Below are 23,387 nucleotides of genomic sequence, written 5' to 3'. Positions count from 1 at the left end.
CACTCTCACGGCTGTATGACACAGAGGAGAGGCCCATAGACAATACCCCCATACTCCCGGCCTCCTGCGTTGTGGCGCCGGTAGTGTGGGCGATGGAAGCGGACATAGAGCGGGCGTTACGCACAGAGCCATCTCTTGTTTTTTTTTTCGGGGGGATGGATCAGCTTAATATTGCAGATAGATTGTATCTTCTATCAATGTAATTGTCTGCATCACTTCCAATCCCCCATGTTTTTTTTATTTTTTATATATATATTCCCCTTTATTACTTTTCAACCCCACCATCCTTTCCCTACTTGGAGTAAATTAGTGAACAACAACGCCCAGGCCTCTACTTCCGGTCTATACTTACTATCTACACCTTATAGACAGAGTTAATTTTACAATAATTCTATATCTATATATATATCTATATATATATATATATATATATATATATATATATATATATATATATATATATATATATATATATATATATATTTTTTTTTTTTTTGCTCCTAAACTTCTTCTACTCTCAACCTCTCCGATCATTTTCATGATGTCCATCCGGTTTGCTTCTAAATGCCATATCTTACTAACTGTGCTCTTTCCCAAAAGCTCCCAACATACAACCTATATACTTATTATGGACACAGTATGCTTACATTATTAGCTATCTTTGTTATTATTTGTTGTTATTTGTTATTAGTCCCATCCTTTTACTCTATTCAATACCTCCCATCTATCTCTTAACACCATCCATATAGGATTTCTATTTGCCATATATATTTCAACCATACTGTGATGTTTTACAAAAGTTCTGAACCTTTCTATTCTCATTGCTTCTACAGATTGTGAATTAAAAATAAACATTTTTGCTAAAAGTATTATTATATTATTGATTGATTGACTATGACTTTTCAGATCACCCAGTAATGCTATCTGCAAGGTTAGTTCCAGGTAAATATTGCAATCCTTTAGCCATTCCTGGACCTGTGTCCAAAAACAAGCTACAAATGGACAGAACCAAAACAAATGATCTAATGATTCTATCTCTTCACAGCAAAATCTGCAGAGCTGGGAAGATTGTATCCCCCATATAAATAACATTCTATTGGTAGCAAGAATTTTATATAATAATTTAAATTGAAAGATTCTAATTTTTGAATCCGGTGTCGTTTTGCGTGTCAGTTCATAAACACTATGCCATGGGATCGGTACGTCAAAGATCTCTTCCCAACTATTTTGCAATCTATATGGGACTTCTGTCAATCCTTTGGTCCTTAAGTGAAACTGATATACTTTTTTATTTATCACAGTTTTCCTTAACCAATTATGTTCTTTAATGCAAGGCCGACAGACAAGTTCCTTACTTTCTCCCCCTTCAACTTTCCTCTTCCACTTTTGCGGTAAGGCTGCAATTATTTGGTTGTAATTTTGGGTAGAGCAGACATTTCCATATGTTTTTGTTAGCTGCATGTGCGACATAACTCCACCAGTCCTACCGATGATATCATTTACGAAGATTATACCTTTTTTAAACATTCTGTCAAAAAATAAAGGTTTTTTGTCAATTAGTATATTTGAATTTAACCACAATATTTGTTGCATTATTTGTTCTGTCGTTTCTGGAGGATTCAATTGAAATTGCAACCAACTTTCTATGGCTTGTTTTAGAAATAGTGACATTTGGGAGATTATTTCCTTTTCAAATAACTGAAAGTGAGAGGTTGTAATCTGAATAAAGGGAAAAAGGCCTTTCTTGAACAGTGGGTGAGACAATCTTACTAATTTGCTTGAGAACCAGTTCGGATTTAAGTATAACTTTTGGATGACTGAAGATTTTAGTGATAGGTCTAATGCTTTAATATTTAATAATTTCTGTCCTCCGAATTCATATTCATTATATAAATATGCTCTTTTAATTTTGTCTGGCTTGCCGTTCCAAATAAAATTGAATATTTTTTTCTCATATAATTTAAAAAACTGTTTGCTAGGCGTAGGCAAGACCATAAGCAAATAGGTAAACTGGGATAATACTAAAGAGTTAATCAGGGTGATTTTTCCACAAATTGACAGGTATTTTCCTTTCCATGGTAGTAAGATCTTATCTATTTTTGCTAACTTTCTATTAAAATTTATTGAAGTGAGATCATTTATTTCCTTTGGGATATGTATTCCGAGTATATCCACATCACCATCAGACCATTTTATTGGTAAACTACATGGTAATGTAAAAATTGTATTTTTTAGTGATCCAATACGTAATATAGTACATTTGTCATAATTTGGTTTTAATCCAGAGAGGTTAGAAAATGTATCTAGATCCTCTATGAGGCTGAGGGATTCTAGTTGTGGATCTAAAAGAAAACATGAATCATCTGCGTACAATGACACCTTTGTTTTTAAGCCCTGTATTTCTAATCCTCTGATATTATTATTGGATCTGATTTTAATAGCTAACATCTCGATGGCCACAATAAATAGATATGCCGATAGTGGACAACCTTGTTTCACTCCTCTTGACAGTTTGAAACTTTCTGAGAAATAGCCATTATTTACTATTTTACACCTAGGGTTACTATACATGATTTTGACCCATTTTATAAGAGATTTTCCAAAATTGAAATGCTCCAGGCATTTATATGTAAATTCCAGTCGAACTTTATCAAATGCCTTTTCGAAGTCTGCTATGAATAGCAGGCCTGGTTTCCCATATTTTCCATAGTGTTCTATTGTTTCCAATACTTGCCTTATATTATCTCCAATGTATCTTCCATGTAAAAAACCTGTCTGATTAGAATGAATAATATCCGACAATACCTTTTTAATTCTATGCGCTATACATTTTGCTAGGATTTTTGCATCACAACACTGAAGTGTAAGGGGCCTCCAATTTTGTAAATGGACTGGATCTTTATATTTTCCACTTGTATCCTGTTTCAGTAATAATGAGATCAGACCTTCTTCTTGAGTGTCAGATAATCTACCATTTACATAGGAGTGGTTAAAACATGCTAATAACGGTCCTCTTAGTATATCAAAAAAGGTTTGGTATACCTCGATTGGTATGCCATCCAACCCTGGAGTTTTCCCGGACTTAAAGTCTTTAATTGCATCCAGAAGTTCCTCCTCTGTAATTTCACCTTCACATGAGTCTTTCTGTGTGGCTGTTAATTTGACATTATCAATAGGAAAAAAATCTCTACAATTAGCTTCAGTTAGAGGAGATGGAGGCGACTGAAAAGAAAACATATGCTTAAAATACTTTGTTTCTTCCTTCAAAATATCATTAGGTGAATTATGGGTGACTCCGTCAATTGTAACCAGTTTCATTAAGTTATTTTTGGTAGCGTTCCTATGTTGAAGATTAAAAAAGAATTTTGTGCATTTTTCCCCATATTCCATCCAGTTTGCTTTATTTTTATAATATATTACACTTGATCTTTCTTGAATAAGTTTTTCCATTTCTTTTTGTTTTTCCTCTAATTTATTCTGAGCCTCTATGTTACAGTTTTTATTGCCATCTATCTGTTCTGTTAGACTTTCTATTTCCTTTCTTAGTATAAACTATTTTGACCTAAATTGCTTTTGTTTTCGAGATGAGTACTGAATTGCATGGCCTCTAAAGGCACATGTAAAGGTGTCCCATACAATGAGGGGATTCGCTGTACCTATGTTATGTTGGAAAAAGTCAGTTATAAATTCCTTTGTTCTAATTATAAATAAATTATCATCTAATAGGCTTTGATTAAATTTCCAATATCCTCGCCCACGTGGAAATTCAGTCAGAGTAATGTATATGCCTATTATATGATGGTCCGACCGCATTCTGTCCCCTATCAACACTTTTTTTTACTTTTGGTGCCAACGAGAATGAGATAAGAAAGAAGTCAAGACGACTAGCTTGATTCAGTCTCCGCCATGTATATCTCACTAGATCAGCATATTTAAGCCTCCATATATCTACTAGTTCTAATGTATCCATGACATTCACAATTTCCTTAAGAGCATGTGGGTGATTGTTTGTGGTGTGATTTCCTTTTCGGTCCATTGAGCTATTTAAAACAGTATTATAATCCCCCACCATAATAATATTGTCTTGAGTTGCTTGCAGGCTTGATAATTTATTATATATATTGTCAAAGAATTGTGGATCATCATTATTTGGTCCGTAAAGGTTAATGAGCCATATCTGTTTATGGTCCAATACCATATTTAAAATAATCCATCTACCTTGCGTATCTATTTGGACAATTTGCACATTCGGATCGAAATTACTATTAATTAATATCATCACCCCTTTTGAATTTCTTTGCCCATGGGAGAAGTATATTTCCCCCCCCCATTCTTTTTTCCACGCTACTTCATCTCGAATTGTTGAATGAGTTTCCTGTATACAATAGATATTATATTCCTTCTCTTTGAGCCATGTAAATATTGTTCTTCTTTTGTTATTATCAGCTAAGCCATTACAATTATAACTGGCTATACTTATTTCACCATACACCATAATGAGATACAAGTTTCAAGTCTATTTATCATTATATATGTTTGTAAATTTACCAATAAAAAATAGCGTAATGATTGAGTGTCCATATAGCTGTACCGTGATATTTGCATTGCTACGGAGTAACCCTTCAATTGTTCTCCACTAATTCCCCCGCTAAAGCCCCTCCCCATCCCAAGTTGAGCCGTCATCCCAGTGATCAGCATCCCCCCCACGTCCCTCCGTATCCCTAAGGCCCCGAGAGGCCAGGACCCATCCATCGAAAACAGCACACAGTGCCACCCACAAAACAGAAGCAGGTTAACCGCCAAAAGCATTTCCAATGCTTTCACCTCTATATATATATATCTATATAACTATTATTTATTTTTTTATTATGCATATCCTATTTTCCATCATTATCAATTAATATGCGTAATAATGTCGGCAGTTCACGCATAGGATTCTAACATATAACCAGGATTGCCATTGTATTACATTTAATTCATTGACAAGCAATTATTATCCTAGCAAATAATTCCCGCGGTCCATCCCATACCATCTCTTGTTTGTGACCGTCTGATCTATTGGGCACACACGTCCCCCTCCTCTGGTCACCCAGGTATCAGCCGTACAGTGCGCTACCTGACCGGAAAGTACTGGTGGCCTACCTTGGCTAAGGACGTGAGGGTGTGTGTCTCCTCCTGCTAGGTGTGCGCCCAGAGTAAGGCACCTAGGCACCTCCCAGCGGGTAAGTTACAACCCTTACCAGTTCCACAACGGCCATGGTCCCACTTTTGTGTTGACTTTCTTACTGATCTTCCCCTCTCTCAGGGTAACACCACCATCCTGGTCGTTGTGGACCGCTTTTTCAAAAGCCTGCCGCCTCCTTCATCTGCCTGGTCTCCCCACAGCCCTGCAGACTGCGGAGGCCCTGTTTACTCACATCTTCCAGCACTACGGGGTGCCAGAGGACATAGTGTCTGATCGGGGTCCCCAGTTTACATCCAGGGTCTGGAAGGCGTTCATGGAACGTCAAGGGGTCTCAGTCAGCCTGACCTCTGGGTTTCACCCCGAGTCTAATGGGCAGGTGGAACGGGTGAATCAAGATGTGGGTAGGTTCCTGCGGTCCTACTGCCAGGACCAGCCGGGGGAGTGGTCGGTGTTCTTGCCATGGGCCGAATATGCCCAGAACTCTCTCCGCCACTCCTCCACTAACCTAATGCCATTTCAATGTGTTTTAGGTTATCAGCGGGTTCTGGCACCGTGGCTGGCATCAGAGCCAGACTGAAGCTCCTGCGGTGGATGACTGGTTTCGGCGAGCGGAGGAGACGTGGAACGCTGTTCACGTCCATCTCCAGCGCGCCGTGCGTCGCCAGAAGGCCAACGCTGACCGCCCACCGCAGTGTGGCCCAGGTCTTTGTACCGGGTGATCAGGTCTGGCTCTCGAACCTGAATCTGCCCCTCCGCCTGGATAAACTAGGTTACCTATAGGTTACTACTCCCTTCAGATTATCTTATTAACCCCTCGTTCCATGTGTCTCTCTTCAGGCCGGTGGTGGCTGGTCCGCTCCAGGAGTCTGAGGTGCGGGAGGTCCCTCCACCCCCTCTGGACATCGAGGGGTCCCCGGCGTACTCCGTCCGTTCCATCCTGGATTCGAGGCGTCGGGTGGGGGGCCTTCAGTACCTCGTGGAGTGGGAGGGGTACGGTCCGGAGGAGCGGTGCTGGGTCCCAGTGAGGGATATCCTTGTCCCTCCCTGTTGTAGGATTTCCACCGTCGCCATCTGGCTCGCCCTGCTCCGAGTCCTCCTGGCCGTCCCGGAGGCCGGTGTCGGCGCGCTGCTGGAGCTGCACGTCAAGGGGGGGGGGGGGGGGGGGTACTGTCATGACTTCCTCCGAAGCTGCCTCCTCTCCTTGTTAGGGTAGGCTTCGGCATTCGTCGTCACCGGCCTTCTAGCCTCTGCCGCTCCTCATCTCATCATTCCACTTGTTTTGTCTTGTTTATTACACACACCTGGTTAATATCCTCTCATCAGTACCTGTATAAGTGTACAATTCACACAATAAAACAATGAATGTGCAAGAATTGTAGGGAGACAGTGGAGCACATTCTGGACACATTAGAGCGGCGCACAATTGGCCCAGCGTCGTCCGAGTTTGAACAGGGTAGGCTGTCATTGTAAATAAGAATTTGTTCTTAACTACCTTGCCTAGTTAAATAAAGATACAATTCTAAATAAATAAAATTATCTTCACAACATTTTCGTCGTTGAATATTACATTTAAAAAGGATAGCCTAGTAGTGGTTTAACACTCAAATATATTCCCTATTTCTTCAGAAATTTCCGGTTTGCCGACTGAGGTAAAGAAACTGAGGAGAGCAAGGTAAGTGCAAGGTAATTTTCCTCATACTACTGCACCTCCGTCACTAGGTCGTGTCACGCCATTGTTATGAGCGTTCTATAGACTTCTCAGCCATAGTGGCTCCCAAAAGTTGAGTGATGCCCAGGTGCTAATGATTGTTTAGTCTAAATTACACTATAGTGGCATGGAAATATGATGAAATTCCTAATGTAGGCAAATAATTAGTAGGAAACAACTTTTAGGAAAACTTTTTGTCATCATTATGATGTCTTCAAATGTACTTTAGGGTAAATCCATTTGAATTCAGTCACATTTTGACAGCACCCCTTTGTTAGGGTGGAGAGACATGTACAGTATCTTTGTGTGAGGTGACCATGTAGGCCCTCAACACATAAAATATGTTGGTGTGCCCCAGCCCAATAGTAGGCCTAATAAACTGCTCTATGGGCAGCCCAGTCCCATGCTAAGCCCACACGGTGGCATCCCGCATGTGTTCCTTTAGTGGAAACCAGTAACACACAATATACATATTTTTAAGTGTGAACTAACATTGAATGGGAGCAGAAATACCTATGTTTTCATCTAAGGTCACATCCAGAGTGTAGACAACCACATTGCTTGTAAATCAAATCACATTTTATTTGTCACATACATGTGTTTAGCAGATGTTATTGCGGATGTAGCGAAATGCTTGTGCTTCTAGCTCCAACAGTGCAGTAATATCTAACAAGTAATATCTAACTATTTCACAACATATACCCAATACACACAAATCTATTAAGGAATGGAATTTATGAATATATACATATACAGTTGAAGTCGGAGGTTTACATAAACCTTAGCCAAATACATTTAAACTCAGTTTTTCACAATTCCTGACATTTAATCCTAGTAAAAATTATGTCTTAGGTCAGTTAGGATCACCACTTTATTTTAAGAATGTGAAATGTCAGAATAATAGTAGAGAGAATTATCTATTTCAGCTTGTATTTCTTTCATCACATTCCCAGTGGGTCAGAAGTTTACATACACTCAATTGGTATTTGGTAGCATTGCATTTAAATTGTTTAACTTGGGTCAAACGTTTCGGGTAGCCTTCCACAAGCTTCCCACAATAAGTTGGGTGAATTTTGGCCCATTCCTCCTGACAGAGCTGGTGTAACTGAGTCAGGTTTGTAGGCCTCCTTGCTCGCACACGCTTTTTCAGTTCTGCCCAGAAATGTTCTATAGGATTGAGGTCAGGGCTTTGTGATGGCCACTCCAATACCTTGACTTTGTTGTCCTTAAGCCATTTTGCCACAACTTTGGAAGTATGCTTGGGGTCATTGTCCATTAGGAAGACCCATTTGCGACCAAGCTTTAACTTCCTGATTGATGTCTTGAGATGTTGCTTCAATATATCCACATAATTGTCCTTCCTCATGATGCCATCTATTTTGTGAAGTGCACCAGTCCCTCCTGCAGCAAAGCACCCTGACAGCATGATGCTGCCACCCCCGTGCTTCACGTTTGAGATGGTGTTCTTCGGCTTGCAATCCTTCCCCTTTTTCCTCCAAACATAACGATGGTCATTATAGCCTAACAGTTCTATTTTTGATTCATCAGACCAGAGGACATTTCTCCAAAAAGTACGATCTTTGTCCCCATGTGCAGTTGCAAACCGTCGTCTGGCTTTTATATGGCGGTTTTGGAGCAGTGGCTTCTTCCTTGCTGAGCGGCCTTTCAGGTTATGTCGGTATAGGACTTGTTTTACTGTGGATATAGATACTTTTGTACCTGCTTCCTCCAGAATCTTCACAAGGTCCTTTGCTGTTGTTCTGGGATTGATTTGCACTTTTCGCACCAAAGTATGTTCATCTCTAGGAGACAGAACGCGTCTCCTTCCTGAGCTTTATGACGGCTGCGTGGTCCCATGGTGTTTATATTGCGTACTATTGTTTGTACAGATGAACGTGGTACCTTCAGGCGTTTGGAAATTGCTCCCAAGGATGAACCAGACTTGTGGAGGTCTACCATTTTTTCTGAGGTCTTGGCTGATTTCTTTTGATTTTCCCATGATGTCAAGTAAAGAGGCCCTGAGTTTGAACGTAGGCCTTGAAATACATCCACAGGTACACTTCCAATTGACTCAAATGATGTAAATTAGCCTATCAGAATCTTCTAAAGCCATGACATCATTTTCTGGAATTTTTCCAAGCTGTTTAAAGGCACAGTCAACTTAGTGTATGTAAACTTCTGACCCACTGGAATTGTGAAACAGTGAATTATAAGTGAAATAATCTGTCTGTAAACAATTGTTGGAAAAATGACTTGTGTCATGCACAAGGTAGATGTCCTAACCGACTTGCCAAAACTATAGTTTGTTAACAAGAAATTAGAAAAACAAGTTTTAATGACTCCAACCTAACTTCCGACTTCAACTGTATGGACAAGCAATGACAGAGCGCATGGACTAAGATACAGTAGAATATTATAGAATAGAATACAGTATATACATATGAGATGAGTAGTGCAAGATATGTAAACATTATTAAAGTGACTAGTGTTCCATTTCTTAAAGTGGCCAGTGATTTCAATAGGCAGCAGCAGCCTCTAATGCGCTAGTGAAGGCTATTTAACAGTCTGATGGCTTGAAATAGAAGCTGTTTTTCATTCTCTCGGTCCCAGCTTTGATGCACTTTTACTGACCTCGCCTTCTGGATGATAGCGGGGTGAACAGGCAATACTTGGAATGATGGCTTTGACAAAACAAGTACACTCATGAATACATTAAATATATTTTTTAAGTGCTTCTCTCTTGTTCCATGATCAACTAGTCAATGATCAACACAATACATTGATCCGCGAAGACCACTACAGTAGACCTCATGGTCTGGTACCAGATTATTACCGGCCTAATGCGATAGGGGGTGATCAAAAATGACATGCAATTTAATTGGGTCTTCAGCATGTCCATTATGTTTCTCTTCATGCTCATCCGGGCCATCGTGGAAAGTATTGACTGTACATCCGGTTCGCCTGTCAAATACCAGTGAGCGAGCCGCACAGCCCCACAATAATGTGGCTCATTGAAAGACAGGCGGTCAGACAGTAGCTACATTTTGTTTTTCACAACAGATTGCTCTGGTCGAATAAGAATTTAAGCCCTCCCCATCAATTGATTTAAAGAGACGTTTTGAAATTGACATTTGTCATTGCTTAGCATTCATTTCTGAAAGAAAATGGCCGATGTAGAGACTGGTGGCGCTGCCCCGGAGAAGAGCCTGGATGATTTCTTTGCCAAGAGGGATAAAAAAAAGAAGAAAGAAAAGGGAGGCAAGGGAAAAGAAGCCCCATCTGGGCCCACACCAATTGTATTGAAAAAGAACAAGAAGGAAAAGGAGAAGTTCGGCACGAAAAATGAAAATCAAGATGCGCAGCCGGAGAAGGTAACGTTAGCTAGCGCCGCGCTAGCTAGTAGTTAGCAGTTGGATCATGGCCGATGTAGCTAGCTAGCTACTAGCTAGCTAGCCAACTCAATATGTTGCTAGCTAGCTAGTTTGCCTGCTAACAGTGACGACTCGTGGCTGTTTAGTAAAAACCATGGCTGGCTAGTTATTATATTATACTGGCTTAACACACGACTTCTGGGGATAAATATTTAAGGTTAGCTAACTAGTTCCTCAAACAGCAATCCAATAATTGAGTTCGCTAGCTAGCCAGCAAGCTCAATACTTATTCCAGATGTTAAGCAGACATGTCTAGGTAACTTTAGGCCGCGAAAGTGTCAACTTTCTCGATTGGTCAACGTTAATCAGCTAGCTAACTGACTAGTGGCTATTATGTTTTCAAAAGGTGAAAACTGTCACACATTGGATTAAGTCTAGGCTAGGGCGTAACGTTAGCTAGCTAGCTAGTCAGCAACATGCATCGTGACGAATTGTAATATTGTTGGTGAATATAGCCAGCAACATATGCCTCGTGACGAATGTGAATATAACTAGCTTGCCAACTAGCTAATTAATTTTGACAAAGCTGTACATTTGGAAGATTAGTAATGTTGCTAGCTAGTTGGCACGATTTTCTAGATGCTTAGGCCTCTAATATTATTCTCAGAATTTACAGATGGTTAGCCTGGGAAATGGGGACTCCAGCTGTTAGACTCATAACCTTTCTTGTGCAGAAAAATGCACTGAGAGTATAATTTACTGGTGATAATGTTAGTAAGTAGCATTTGCAGCAGGTAACGTTAGCTAGTTACCAAATACACATTTTATGATTCTGATTGATAACCGCTCAACAAGCCTAGGCAGCTGATATAGTGCATGGGCGATAGATCGGCACTATCAGCTGCCTAGGGTAACTGTCAACCAGTCCCCTCTCAGGGATACCTAAGCTAATTGATATTCTGGGTGTCACCCTGGTGTGGTTCTGTGCTGAGGTTGACACTCATTCCAGAGGCGTTGTGATAATATGTTGTGATCACCGTCCAAAGTCAGGGCGTGGCCTGTATCCAGATCCTAGTTTCTAGTTATTTGGCACCTTGTGACATACGTTCCTTTTCATGGTCAAAGTTTCAAATAAAATCAAATGTTATTTGCCACATGCGCCGAATACAACAGGTGTAGACCTTACAGTGAAATGCTTACTTACAAGCCCTTAACCAACAATGCAGTTTTAAGAAAAATAAATGTTACGTCAAAAATAGATGAGTAAAAATTAAAAAAGAACTAAAGAGCAGCAGTAAAATAAAATAACAGTAGGAAGGCTATATACAGGTGGTACCGGTACAGAGTCAATGTGCAGGGGCACAGGTTAGTCGAGGTAATATGTACATGTGGGTAGAGTTAAAGTGAGTGGCGCAGTGGTCTAAGTGGCCACTAGAGATCCTGGTTCGAATCCAGGCTCTGCCGTAGGGAGACAATGCAAGTAGTCCGGGTAGCCATGATTAACTCTTCAGGAGTCTTATGGCTTGGGGGTAGACGTTGTTAAGAAGCCCTTTGGACCTAGATTTGGCGAGAGAACAGTCTATGACTAGGGTGGCTGGATTCTTTGACAATTTTTTGGTCCTTCCTCTGACATCGCCTGGTGTAGAGGTCCTGGATGGCAGGAAGCTTGGCCCCAGTGATGTACTGGGCCATACGCACTACCCTCTATAGTGCCTTGCGGTCGGAGGCAGAGCAGTTGCCATACCAGGCAGTGATGCAACCAGTCAGGATGCTCTCGATGGTGCAGCTGTATAACTTCTTGAGGATCTGAGGACCCATGCCAAATCTTTTCAGTCTCTTGAGGGGGAATAGGCATTGTCATGCCCTCTTCACGACTGTCTTGGTGTGTTTGGACCATGATAGTTTGTTGGTGATGTGGACACCAAGGAACTTGAAGCTCTCAACCTGTTCCACTACAGCCCCGTAGATGAGAATGGGGGTGTGCTCAGTCCTCTTTTCTTCCCTGTACTCCACAATCATCTCCTTTGTCTTGATCACGTTGAGGGAGAGGTTGTTATTCTGGCACCACACGGCCAGGTCTCTGATCACCTCCGTATAGGCTGTCTCATCGTTGTCGGTGATCAGGCCTACCACTGTTATGTCGTCGGCAGGAGGGGACTGAGCACGCACCCCTGAAGGGCCCCCATGTTGAGGAGCAGCGTGGTAGATGTGGTGTTACTTACCCTTACCAACTGGGGGCGGCCCGTCAGGAAGTCCAGGATCCAGTTGCAGAGGGAGGTGTTTAGTCCCAGGGTCCTTAGCTTAGTGATGAGCTTTGAGGGCACTATGGTGTTGAATGCTGAGCTGTAGTCAATGAATAGCATTCTCACGTAGGTGTTCCTTTTGTCCAGGTGGGAAAGGGCAGTGTGGAGTGCAATAGAGATTGCATCATACAAATTGGAGTGGGTCTAGGGTTTCTGGGATAATAGTGTTGGTGTGAGCCATGACCAGCCTTTCAAAGCACTTCATGGCTACAGACGTGAGTGCTACGGGTCGGTAGTCATTTAGGCAGGTTAGTGTTCTTGGGCACAGGGACTATGTTGGTCTGCTTGAAACATGTTGGTATTACAGACTCAGTCAGGGACATGTTGAAAATGTCAGTGAAGACACTTGCCAGTTGGTCAGCGCAGGCTCGGAGTACGCGTCCTGGCAATCCGTCTGGCCCTGCGGCCTTGTGAATGTTGACCTGCTTAAAAGTCTTACTCACATCGGCTACGGAGCGCGTGATCACAAAGTCACCCGGAACAGCTGATGCTCTCATGCATGCTTCAGTGTTGCTTTCCTCGTTACGAGCATAGAAGTGATTTAGCTCGTCTGGTAGGCTCGTGTCACTGGGCAGCTCGCGGCTGTGCTTCCCTTTGTAGTCTGTAATAGTTTGCAAGCCCTGCCACATCCGACGAGCATCGGAGCCAGTGTAGTACGATTCAATCTTAGTCCTGTATTGACCTTTTGCCTGTTTGATGGTTCGTCGGAGGGCATAGCAGGATTTCTTATAGGTGTCCGGGTTAGAGTCCCGCTCCTTAAAAGCGGCAGCTCTAGCCTTTAGCTCAGTGCGGATGTTGCCTGTAATCCATGGCTTCTGTTTGGGGTGTGTACGTACGGTCACTGTGGGGACGACATCATCAATGCACTTATTGATGAAGCCAGTGACTGATGTGGTATACTCCTCAATGCCATCGGAAGAATCCCGGAACATATTCCAGTCTGTGCTAGCAAAACAGTCCTGTAGCTTAGCATCTGCATCATCTGACCACTTCCTTATTAACCGAGTCACTGGTGCTTCCTGCTTTAGTTTTTGCTTATAAGCATGATAAATTGAGATTGACATGATGACAACGCAAATGTATGAACTATGAAGTCTTGGATTGCTAAACCATCAGTTAGTGGGGTGTGTAACTGATAAGCTGTGTGTGCTCTGTCTGCAGGAGGATGAGGAGTGGAAGGAGTTTGAGGCAAAGGAGGTGGACTACAGTGGACTCAGACTGCAGGCTCTGCAGATAAGGTAAGTCTGAACATAAGGAGGGAACAGGGTCACATTCATTCAGTGGGCAGAAAACAGTACGCACTACCCTGATGACATGTTAAACGTCTGTACTAGTGGCACATTTCTGTTGAATGGGTTTTCTCTGGCGATTGTGGCAGTGATGAGAAGGAGGAAGAGGAGTATGAGGAGGAGTTCGGTGAGGATGGAGAGATCATCCTGGTTAGTGGAGACAAAATTTCTGGGCCCTGGAACAAATCTGGCGCCCCGCCCCCAGCCGCTGCACCTGTTGGTGGGTATACCTCTCTCCACTCTACGTATCACTTCCACATTCTCTTATTGTAGTATAAAAAGGGTTACTCTAATAGACATTTTGGCAATTAATATGAATTACTAATGATGAGCCTTGCCCCTTGTTTTTCATCTCTGCTGTCGTCTCTACAGAGGTGGAAGAGGTGCCTGAGTCCAAGCCTTCTGGGGTGTACCGCCCCCCAGGTGCCCGACTGACTACCACAAAGCGTGGCCCCAACCAGGGGCCCCCTGAGATCTTCAGCGACACACAGTTCCCGTCACTCGGGGCCGGCTCCAAGCATGTGGAGACACGCAGGTGAGTGCACCTCAACTTCAGATATCGCATGCTTCTGTAGGCTATTTGTGCAAGGGATAAGAAGCAGTGCTTGACTTGGGCAGGAGCTAACCGGAACTGAGTACCGGCACCTCAGATTTCCTACTGCTTGAGCTCTTGTTCCTCTTATAGAATAAGTATAAACAGGACCAGCAACCAAAATGAGTACCGGAACCTATTTCAGTCCAAGTCAAGCACTGATAAGAAGTACAGTGAGGGAAAAAAGTATTTGATCCCCTGCTGATTTTGTACGTTTGCCCACTGACAAAGAAATGATCAGTCTATAATTTTAATGGTAGGTTTATTTGAACAGTGAGAGACCGAATAACAACAAAGAAATCCAGAAAAATGCATGTCAAAAATGTTATAAATTGATTTGCATTTTAATGAGGGAAATAAGTATTTGACCCCCTCTCAATCAGAAAGATTTCTGGCTCCCAGGTGTCTTTTATACAGGTAACGAGCTGAGATTAGGAGCACACTCTTAAAGGGAGTGCTCCTAATCTCAGCTTGTTACCTGTATAAAAGACACCTGTCCACAGAAGCAATCAATCAATCAGATTCCAAGCGCTCCACCATGGCCAAGACCAAAGAGCTCTCCAAGGATGCCAGGGACAAGATTGTAGACCTACACAAGGCTGGAATGGGCTACAAGACCATCGCCAAGCAGCTTGGTGAGAAGGTGACAACAGTTGGTGCGATAATTCGCAAATGGAAGAAACACAAAATAACTGTCAATCTCCCTCGGCCTGGAGCTCCATGCAAGATCTCACCTCGTGGAGTTGCAATGATCATGAGAACCGTGAGGAATTATCCCAGAACTACACGGGGTGATCTTGTCAATGATCTCAAGGCAGCTGGGACCATAGTTCTACCAAGAAAACAATTGGTAATACACTGCGCCGTGAAGGACTGAAATCCTGCAGCGCCCGCAAGGTCTCCCTGCTCAAGAAAGCACATATACAGGCCCGTCTGAAGTTTGCCAATGAACATCTGAATGATTCAGAGGAGAACTGGGTGAAAGTGTTGTGGTCAGATGAGACCAAAATCGAGCTCTTTGGCATCAACTCAGTGGCCTAGCCAGTCTCCAGACCTTAATCCCATAGAAAATATGTGGAGGAGCTGAAGGTTAGAGTTGCCAAACATCAGCCTCGAAACCTTTATGACTTGGAGAAGATCTGCAAAGAGGAGTGGGACAAAATCCCTCCTGAGATGTGTGTAAACCTGGTGGCTACAAGAAACGTCTGACCTCTGTGATTGCCAACAAGGGTTTTGCCACCAAGTACTAAGTCATGTTTTGCAGTGGGGTCAAAAACTTATTTCCCTAATTTAAAATGCTAATCAATTTATAACATTTTTGACATGCGTTTTTCTGGATTTTTTTGTTGTTATTCTGTCTCTCACTGTTCAAATAAACCTACCATTAAAATTATAGACGGATCATTTCTTTGTCAGTGGGCAAACATACAAAATCAGTAGGGGATCAAATACTTTTTTCCCTCACTGTAATCAGGTAGGCCTATTTTATGACTTTTCCACTAGATCAGAGCATGACATTTTTCCCTTTCATGCTGAGTGGTTATTGAAAGCGAGAGCGCTGGAAAGATTTTCCAAATACATTGAGGAACTATTGTAATTCTCAATGGATGTAAAAACAGACTTTGTTTGCTTGCTGTTTGAGGTGAAGAAAACATTACTTTGAGAAGCTCCACAGGTCATTAGTGGTGGTTAAGCCAATCAGAAATACTATCAGATCCTCAAATGAGCACATTTATATGCCTATATTTGCGCGCAGGCCAGGTAGCCTATGGCCAGGTAGCCTATAGGCCAATTACTAAATTGACAACTCGTAAATGGAATGAAATAAACCAAAACTTGTTTCTCACAAGCGTAGCATAGTTTGTGCTCTCTGCAAACAATGTGTCCACGCCGACAAATATAACAGGAAGACTGGAATAATAATATCGAATGCATTAACAGAAATTACCGTAACAAACGTTGTAGATTAGGACCTAAAGGTAAATGTACTACTGGTGTTATATGTAATGGGAAATTGATATACACTAACAATTCACACAATTGAGTTATGAAACGAATGTGCACAAATTTGCGGGAGAAAGTACATTGTGCGTCTGGGTGCATGGTCAGTCCGACGTCTGCATTGGCCATGCAGCATTTGCGGTGATACGGCCTCGGCAGAAGTCAGGGTAGTCATATTTCTTGTGCTTCGCGGAGTAGTGCAGAGCTGTCGTCAACCAATCATGTCAGTGCAGAGCTGTACAGAGCCCTTTGGGAGGTGCATGGCAATGCAGTACGGAGCTCGATTTGGCCTCTGTATGCCTCTGGAGGCGCTGCAATTGCTTCACACCCTCCATATGGAGCCTCTGACCACAATTTCAGATCAAGCATAAATTAGCGTTTAGTCTAGGCCTCCGCAATGGATTAGTTCAATGAGATGGGCGCAAATATGTGTGTGTACAGTGCATTCGGAAAGTATTCAGACCCCTTGACTATTTCCACATTTTGTTACGTTACATCCTTATTCTAAAATTGATTAAATTCATGTTTTTCCTCAACAGTCTACACACAGTACCCCATAATGACAAAGTGAAAACAAGTTTTTTTGCAAATGTATTAAAAATAAAGAAAACTGATACCTAATTTACATAAGTATTCAGACCCTTTGCTATGAGACTCGAAATTGAGCTAAAATGCATCCTGTTTCCATTGATCAACCTTGAGATGTTTCTACAACTTGATTGGAGTCATCAATGCATGTCATAGCAAAAGCCATGAGGTCGAAGGAATTGTCCGTAGAGCTCTGAGACAGGATTGTGTCGAGGCACAGATCTGGGGAAGGGTTCCAATAAATTTCTGCAGCATTGAAGGTCTCCAAGAACACATTGTCCTCCATCATTCTTAAATGGAGGACGTTTGGAACCACCAAGACTCTTCCTAGAGCTGGCCAAACTGAGCAATCGGGGAACAAGGGCCTTGGTCAGGGAGGTGACCAAAAACCCAATGGTCTCTCTGACAGAGCTCCAGAGTTCATCGGTGGAGATGGGAGAACTTTCTAGAAGGACAACCATCTCTGCAGCACTCCAATAATCAGGCCTTTATGATAGTGGCCAGACGGAAGCCACTCCTCAGTAAAAGGGATATGACAGCCCACTTGAAGTTTGCCAAAAGGCACCTAAAGACTCGCAGACCATGAGAAACCAGATTCAATGGTCTGATGAAACCAAGATTGAACTTTGGCCTGAATGCCAAGCGTCACGTCTGGAAGAATCCTGGCACCATCCCTACGGTGAAGCATGGTGGTGGCAGCATCATGCTGTGGGGATGTTTTTCAGTGGCAGGGACTTGGAGACTAGTCAGGATGGAGGGAAAGATGAACGGAGCAAAATACAGAGAGATCCTTGATGAAAACCTGCTCCAGAGCACTCAGGACCTCAGACTGGGGTGAAGGTTCACCTTCCAACAGGACAACAACCCTAAGCACACAGCCAAGACAATGCAGGAGTGGCTTCGGGACAAGTCTCTGAATGTCCAGAACCCAGACTTGAACCCGATCAAACATCTCTGGAGAGACCTGAAAATAGCTGTGCAGAGACTCTACCCATCCAACTTGACAGAGCTTGAGATGATCTGCAGAGAAGAATGTGAGAAACTCCCCAAATACAGCTGTGCCAATCCTGTAGCATCATACCCAAGAAGACTCAAGGCTATAATCCCTGTCAAAGGTGCTTCAACAAAGTACTGAGTAAAGGGTCTGAATACTTATGTAAATGTGATTTATGTTTTTATTTTGCAAAAACTTTGCTTTGTCATTTTGGGGTATTATGTGTAGACTGAGGGGGGGAAAAAACAATTTAATCAATTTTAGAATAAGGCTGTAACGTAACAAAATGGAAAAAGTCAAGGGATCTGAATACTTTCTGAATGCACTGTATGTTACTGCTCGCCTAAAACAATCTCGGTCGACCAACAGCCTAACGACCAAACAATCGACCAGTCGACTAATTGGGGGTCATCTCTAGTGCACTCCAAAAAAAAATCTTGAGGCAAGTCGAATTTCGAAAGCCGAAGTCTACGCCCTTCGTCAGTGATTGGTCATCAGTACTACTCCTAATATGAGTGGGAACATGAAGTGTGTGTAGTCTTTCAGCGAGAGATTACTAGTTTTCGTGCACATTTTTGTGACTTTTTTGACTACGCGACAGACTTCCTCGACAATAACATCAATTCATGCCAGATTTCATGAATTATCTTGATTTAATTCAGACAATTTTTAGGTAGTTTTTCTGGCTGTTGCTGCGGTGGCACGAGGGACAAACAACAGTAATATTTGTTATTGTTTTTCAAGCGGAGGTCTTTAAGGGGTATGCAATCAGACGTCGCTTCGCCTAGCCGAGTTCTGCTAGAAGCGAACCAAACCTATGTATGCGGACGCGTTTAGACACATGCAAAGGTGGGCACACATACAGTGTAGAAACGTATTTTTATTTTTTTAATATGTCCAATGCTTGGGTTTCAGGGACAGGGAGATGGAGAAGACCTTTGAGGTTGTGAAACACAAAAACCGTGGCCGAGAGGAGGGCGGCAGTGGGGCTTCCCTGCAGCAGTTGGAGCTTGGTAACCAGTACGCCATCCTGGGGGACAAGTAGTGCCCTGCACAGCCAGCGTGGTCTTGCCCAGCTGACAGATGGCGCTGAACTACAGCACAGTTCTGACAACGAACTGGCGTTGCTGCCACCACAACACTGGACCTTCTCTCCTTCTCACACACCAAAGCACAATACATACAGTATACATACAAACACCTCACACAGTCAACCATATACACTGAGACACACACACACTTTACATTTACACAGACACTATGTCAATGCATTCATGTATATACATTACATACACAAAGCACCTGGTTGGCAAAACTGAAGGACTACATCCAAAAGGGCTGTGGCAACAGGGATCAACTGAAACAAAACAAATATAAAGTCTATATGACAGCAGCAACAACAGCAAAGGCAACGTTAGGTTGTCTTTTGTGGATTGTATTCAGAGCAGCAGTTGTATGGTACAACTTCTCTCTGAACTTCAACTTTCTTTGATAAAGCCACAGAGGATCGAAGAAGACAAAAAATTGGCAAGATGAATTTACGGAGTGTTGAGAATGGATATATTTTTTGCTAGATTGTTATATCCCGAACTGCACATGGTTTGTAATTGTTGGGGTGTGTTGGAGTTATGGTTTGGGCAAGTGAGCGGCGACTACCTGAGTTGAGCGGGCCTTTGCTGTTATTGGTGGTGAGTGGGGCAAACACCAGCCCTGCAAAAGAGTGAACCACCAGGCTCTTTCACTTAGAAACTTTGTTTTCCTCAAGAAAGGGACTCCTGCAAAGATCTGTGGACACGGGAGAGAAGTTATGGTCCTCATTCAGAATTACTATTTAAAAGTGGCCTTACTGTAAAGAGAAACTGCTTCGTCCTCTGGAGAGAAACCTGCTTGTCGTCTCATGGGCTGTTGCCTGCCTTCTGGATCTCACCACTTAAAGGGCAACCAACCATCCCAGTTCAATAATGTAGTGCTGAGTTGTAGTTTGTCAGAAGATTACACCGACTGTCCTTCATATCCACTGTTTGACTTGCTCACCCTTTTTTATTTGATTATTAACATTGGCAAACCATTATTAAAGCTCCTCTTTTCTAATCTGAAGTCATTCCTTTGGTAGATGACTTTTTTTTAAGCATTCTGAGGATTCGGTCCTGAGTTTTGTCATTTTTGTTTTACTTTGAGGGCTGTTTCTCCACCAGTGTTCATGTACTTACATCATTGTGTAGAGGTGGGACAGAGGGGAAGTAGACTGACATTGTTACAGCTGCAAAGACATTAGCTACAGCGTCCCAAAAATGACCCTTCTGTACTTAATGCCTGTAATTGACCACAGTAAGTACGGTCTGTCATACTGCTGTCCATTTTTGATTACATACAGTGCATTCGGAAAGTATTCAGACCTGTTGACTTTTTCCACATTTTGTTACGTTACAGCCTTATTCTAAAATGGATAACAACATTTGTTTTCTTTATCAATCTACACACAATACCCCATAATGACAAAGCGAAAACACGTTTTTAGATTTCTTTTTACAAATAAATACCTTATTTACATAAGTATGCTGACCCTTTGCTATGAGACTCGAAATTGAGCTTATGTGCATCCTGTTTCCATTGATCATCCTTGATGTTTCTACAACTTGATTGGAGTCCACCTGTGGTAAATTCAATTGATTGGACATGATTTGGAAAGGCACTCACCTGTCTATATAAGGTCCCACAGTTGACAGTGCATGTCAGAGCAAAAACGAAGCCATGAGGTCGAAGGAATTGTTGGTACAGCTCCGAGATGGGATTGTGTCGAGGCACAGATCTGGGGAAGGGTACCAAAACATTTCTGCACCACTGATGGTCCCCAAGAACACAGTGACCTCCATCATTCTTAAATGGAAGAAGTTTGGAACCACCAAGGATCTTCCTAGAGCTGGCCGCCCAGCCAAACTGAACAATCGGGGGAGAAGGGCCTTGGTCAGGGAGGTGATCAAGAACCCGCTGGTCACTGATAGAGCTCCAGAGGTCCTCTGTGGAGATGGGAGAACCTTTCAGAAGGACAACCATCTCTGCAGCACTCCACCAATCAGGCCTTTATGGTAGAATGGCCAGATGGAAGCTACTCCTCAGTAAAAGGCATATGACAGCCCACTTGGAGTTTGCCGAAAGGCCCCTAAAGGACTCTCAGACCATGAGAAACAAGCGGCAAGGTTTTTCAGCGGCAGGGACTTGGAGACTTGTCAGGCTTGAGGGAAAGATGAACGGAGCAAAGTACAGAGAGATCCTTGATGAAAACCTGCTCCAGAGCGTTCAGGACCTCAGACTGGGGTGAAGGTTCACCTTCCAACAGGACAACGACCCTAAGCACACAGCCAAGACAACGCAGGAGTGGCTTCGGGACAAGTCTCAATGTCCTTGAGTGGCCCAGCCAGAGGCTGGACTTGAACCTGATCGAACATTTTTGGAGAGACCTGAAAATAGCTGTGCAGCGATGCTCCCCATCCAACCTGACAGAGCTTGAGAGGATCTGCAGAGAAGAATGAGAGAGACTCCCCAAATACAGGTGTGCCAAGTTTGCAGCGTTATCCCAAGAAGACTTGAGGCTGTAATCGCTGCCGAAGGTGTTTCAACAAAGTACTGAGTAAAGGGTCTGAATACTTATGTAAATGTGATATTTCTGTGATATTTAATACAGTTGCAAAGATTTCAAACCTGTTTTTGCTTTTCATTATGGGGTATTGTATATAGACTGAGAAAAAACAAAACAATTTAATCCATTTTAGAATAAGACTAATGTAACAAAAGGTGGAAAAGGTCCAGGGGTCTGAATACTTTCCAAATGCAGCGTGTCTGTTTGCTTTCTCTTATATTCTTTGCTTCAGTCCAAGGCATTGAAGTTTGCCTTGTTCTGAAGCATGGAACTCACTCCTCTTTCTCCGTCCTCCCCGTAGAGATTGATGCCTTTTTAAGGTTCTCCAAAAATGAGGTATATTATTTCAGCACTTATTGAAATGATTGTAGAGCAGGTCTCTGACATGTAACCCTGGTCCTGGAGAGCTTCAGTCAGTGGCTGCTGTCTGACTTTTTCTTTTTGGGCTTCAAACCACCTGATCTGTCTCCTCTCATGAACCAATGAGGTTATCACAAAGGTCAGGTGGTTTAGATTAGAATAACCATGTTTGCATTTCCTTAGGTTGAACAGAGGGTTAGGACTAAGAAGAGCTGCAGTTGTGTTCATACATTTTTGTCAAAGCCAATCGAAATGAGATTTAGAATTGGCAAATGGATGTTCAGAGTTGTGGAGGGCACTGTAGCACGTGATGCATTCTATGGTCCTCTGCCAAAACATTATGGGTGGAAGTAATGAAAATGTCTACTGAGGACTCTTAGTCGAAGAACAGTTTAACAAAAAATAAACAGTAATCCTTGTGAAGGGTGTCCTGTCTGAGTTCTTAACCTGGAAGTAGCTGTTTGTTACAGGTAAGCTAGATGTTCAAGTAAAAGGCCACACTGAGAAACCAGTCTGCATGAGTACTGGCAACTGGTAAGTACTGCATTTCAGTAAGCACAATAATGCACATGGTCTAATTAATTATATTTTTGAGCACCATCTTGGGTTGAGCCTTAAACGTCATTACAATTTAAAATTGGAAAAAGTTCAAACCACTTTAGGCTCAGGTCTTATTTTTTGGACAAATCTTTGGTAAATATAGGGAGTGGACTAGGCACATTTATGACATTATCAGAGACCACAGATTTATTTTTTCCCAATGCTCTTCATTGGCTTCCTTGTCTCTGTCTCCACAACTTCATGACTACTGACCACAAAGAACTAGTCATAACATGAGTAGTCATAAAGAAGAGGAGGCAAAGAGAGGAAGCCAATAGGACTCGTGAGTACCGGGACCTAGCCAAAGACTGCTACAGGTGCAAACAATATGTAAATCTATTGTCTTTCATCTGGTGCAAAGGCTTATTAAATATTAGCTGAGTTTACTCAACTCCACATTATAAATTGGGTGGTTCGAGCCATGAATGCTGTTTGGCTGAAAGCTGTGGTATACCACAGGTATGACAAAACATGTATTTTTACTCTTCTAATTACTTTGGTAACCTGTTTATAATAGCAATAAGGCACCTTGGAGGTTTGTGGTATAATTTACATTTTTAAATTTTTTTGTCATTTAGCAGACACTCTTATCCAGAGCGACTTCCAGTTAGTGAGTGCATACATTTTTCATACTGCCAATATACCACAGCTAAGGGCTGTATCCAAGCACTCCGCCTTGGTATGTTGGCCATATACCACACCCCCTTGGGCCTTATTGCTTAAATATACAACAGAGTTGAGTGGCAACGAGTGTGGGCC

The 23,387-nt window shown here is 42.4% G+C and overlaps 1 protein-coding gene across 1 annotated transcript; it reads left to right on the top strand.

Annotated features, from left to right (window-relative positions):
- The first annotated feature begins 9,835 nt into the window (after positions 1-9,835).
- On the top strand, positions 9,836-20,122 carry LOC311108874 (protein CDV3 homolog). The gene is made up of 5 exons (XM_084151657.1): positions 9,836-10,264; positions 13,729-13,805; positions 13,946-14,076; positions 14,229-14,391; positions 18,947-20,122. Exons 1-5 carry the CDS (start codon positions 10,058-10,060, stop codon positions 19,074-19,076), a joined length of 708 nt encoding a protein of 235 aa, XP_084007783.1. The 5' UTR covers positions 9,836-10,057; the 3' UTR covers positions 19,077-20,122.
- Positions 20,123-23,387: the final 3,265 nt, after the last annotated feature.

The sequence above is a fragment of the Coregonus lavaretus genome (genome assembly GCF_964263955.1).
Source record: "Coregonus lavaretus genome assembly, chromosome: 34".
NCBI lineage: Eukaryota > Metazoa > Chordata > Actinopteri > Salmoniformes > Salmonidae > Coregonus > Coregonus lavaretus.
The sequence above is the reverse complement of the archived record's forward strand: the minus strand, read 5'-3'. Positions and strand labels throughout refer to the sequence as shown.

What these genes read in the sequence shown, in the direction of transcription:
- LOC311108874 (XM_084151657.1), top strand. Translation starts at nt 10,058, where the DNA reads ATGGCCGATGTAGAGACTGGTGGCGCTGCCCCGGAGAAGAGCCTGGAT. An exon ending in AAGATGCGCAGCCGGAGAAG is followed by an intron (nt 10,265 to 13,728) that starts GTAACGTTAGCT and finishes CTCTGTCTGCAG; the next exon opens with GAGGATGAGGAGTGGAAGGA. An exon ending in CCCAGCCGCTGCACCTGTTG is followed by an intron (nt 14,077 to 14,228) that starts GTGGGTATACCT and finishes TCGTCTCTACAG; the next exon opens with AGGTGGAAGAGGTGCCTGAG.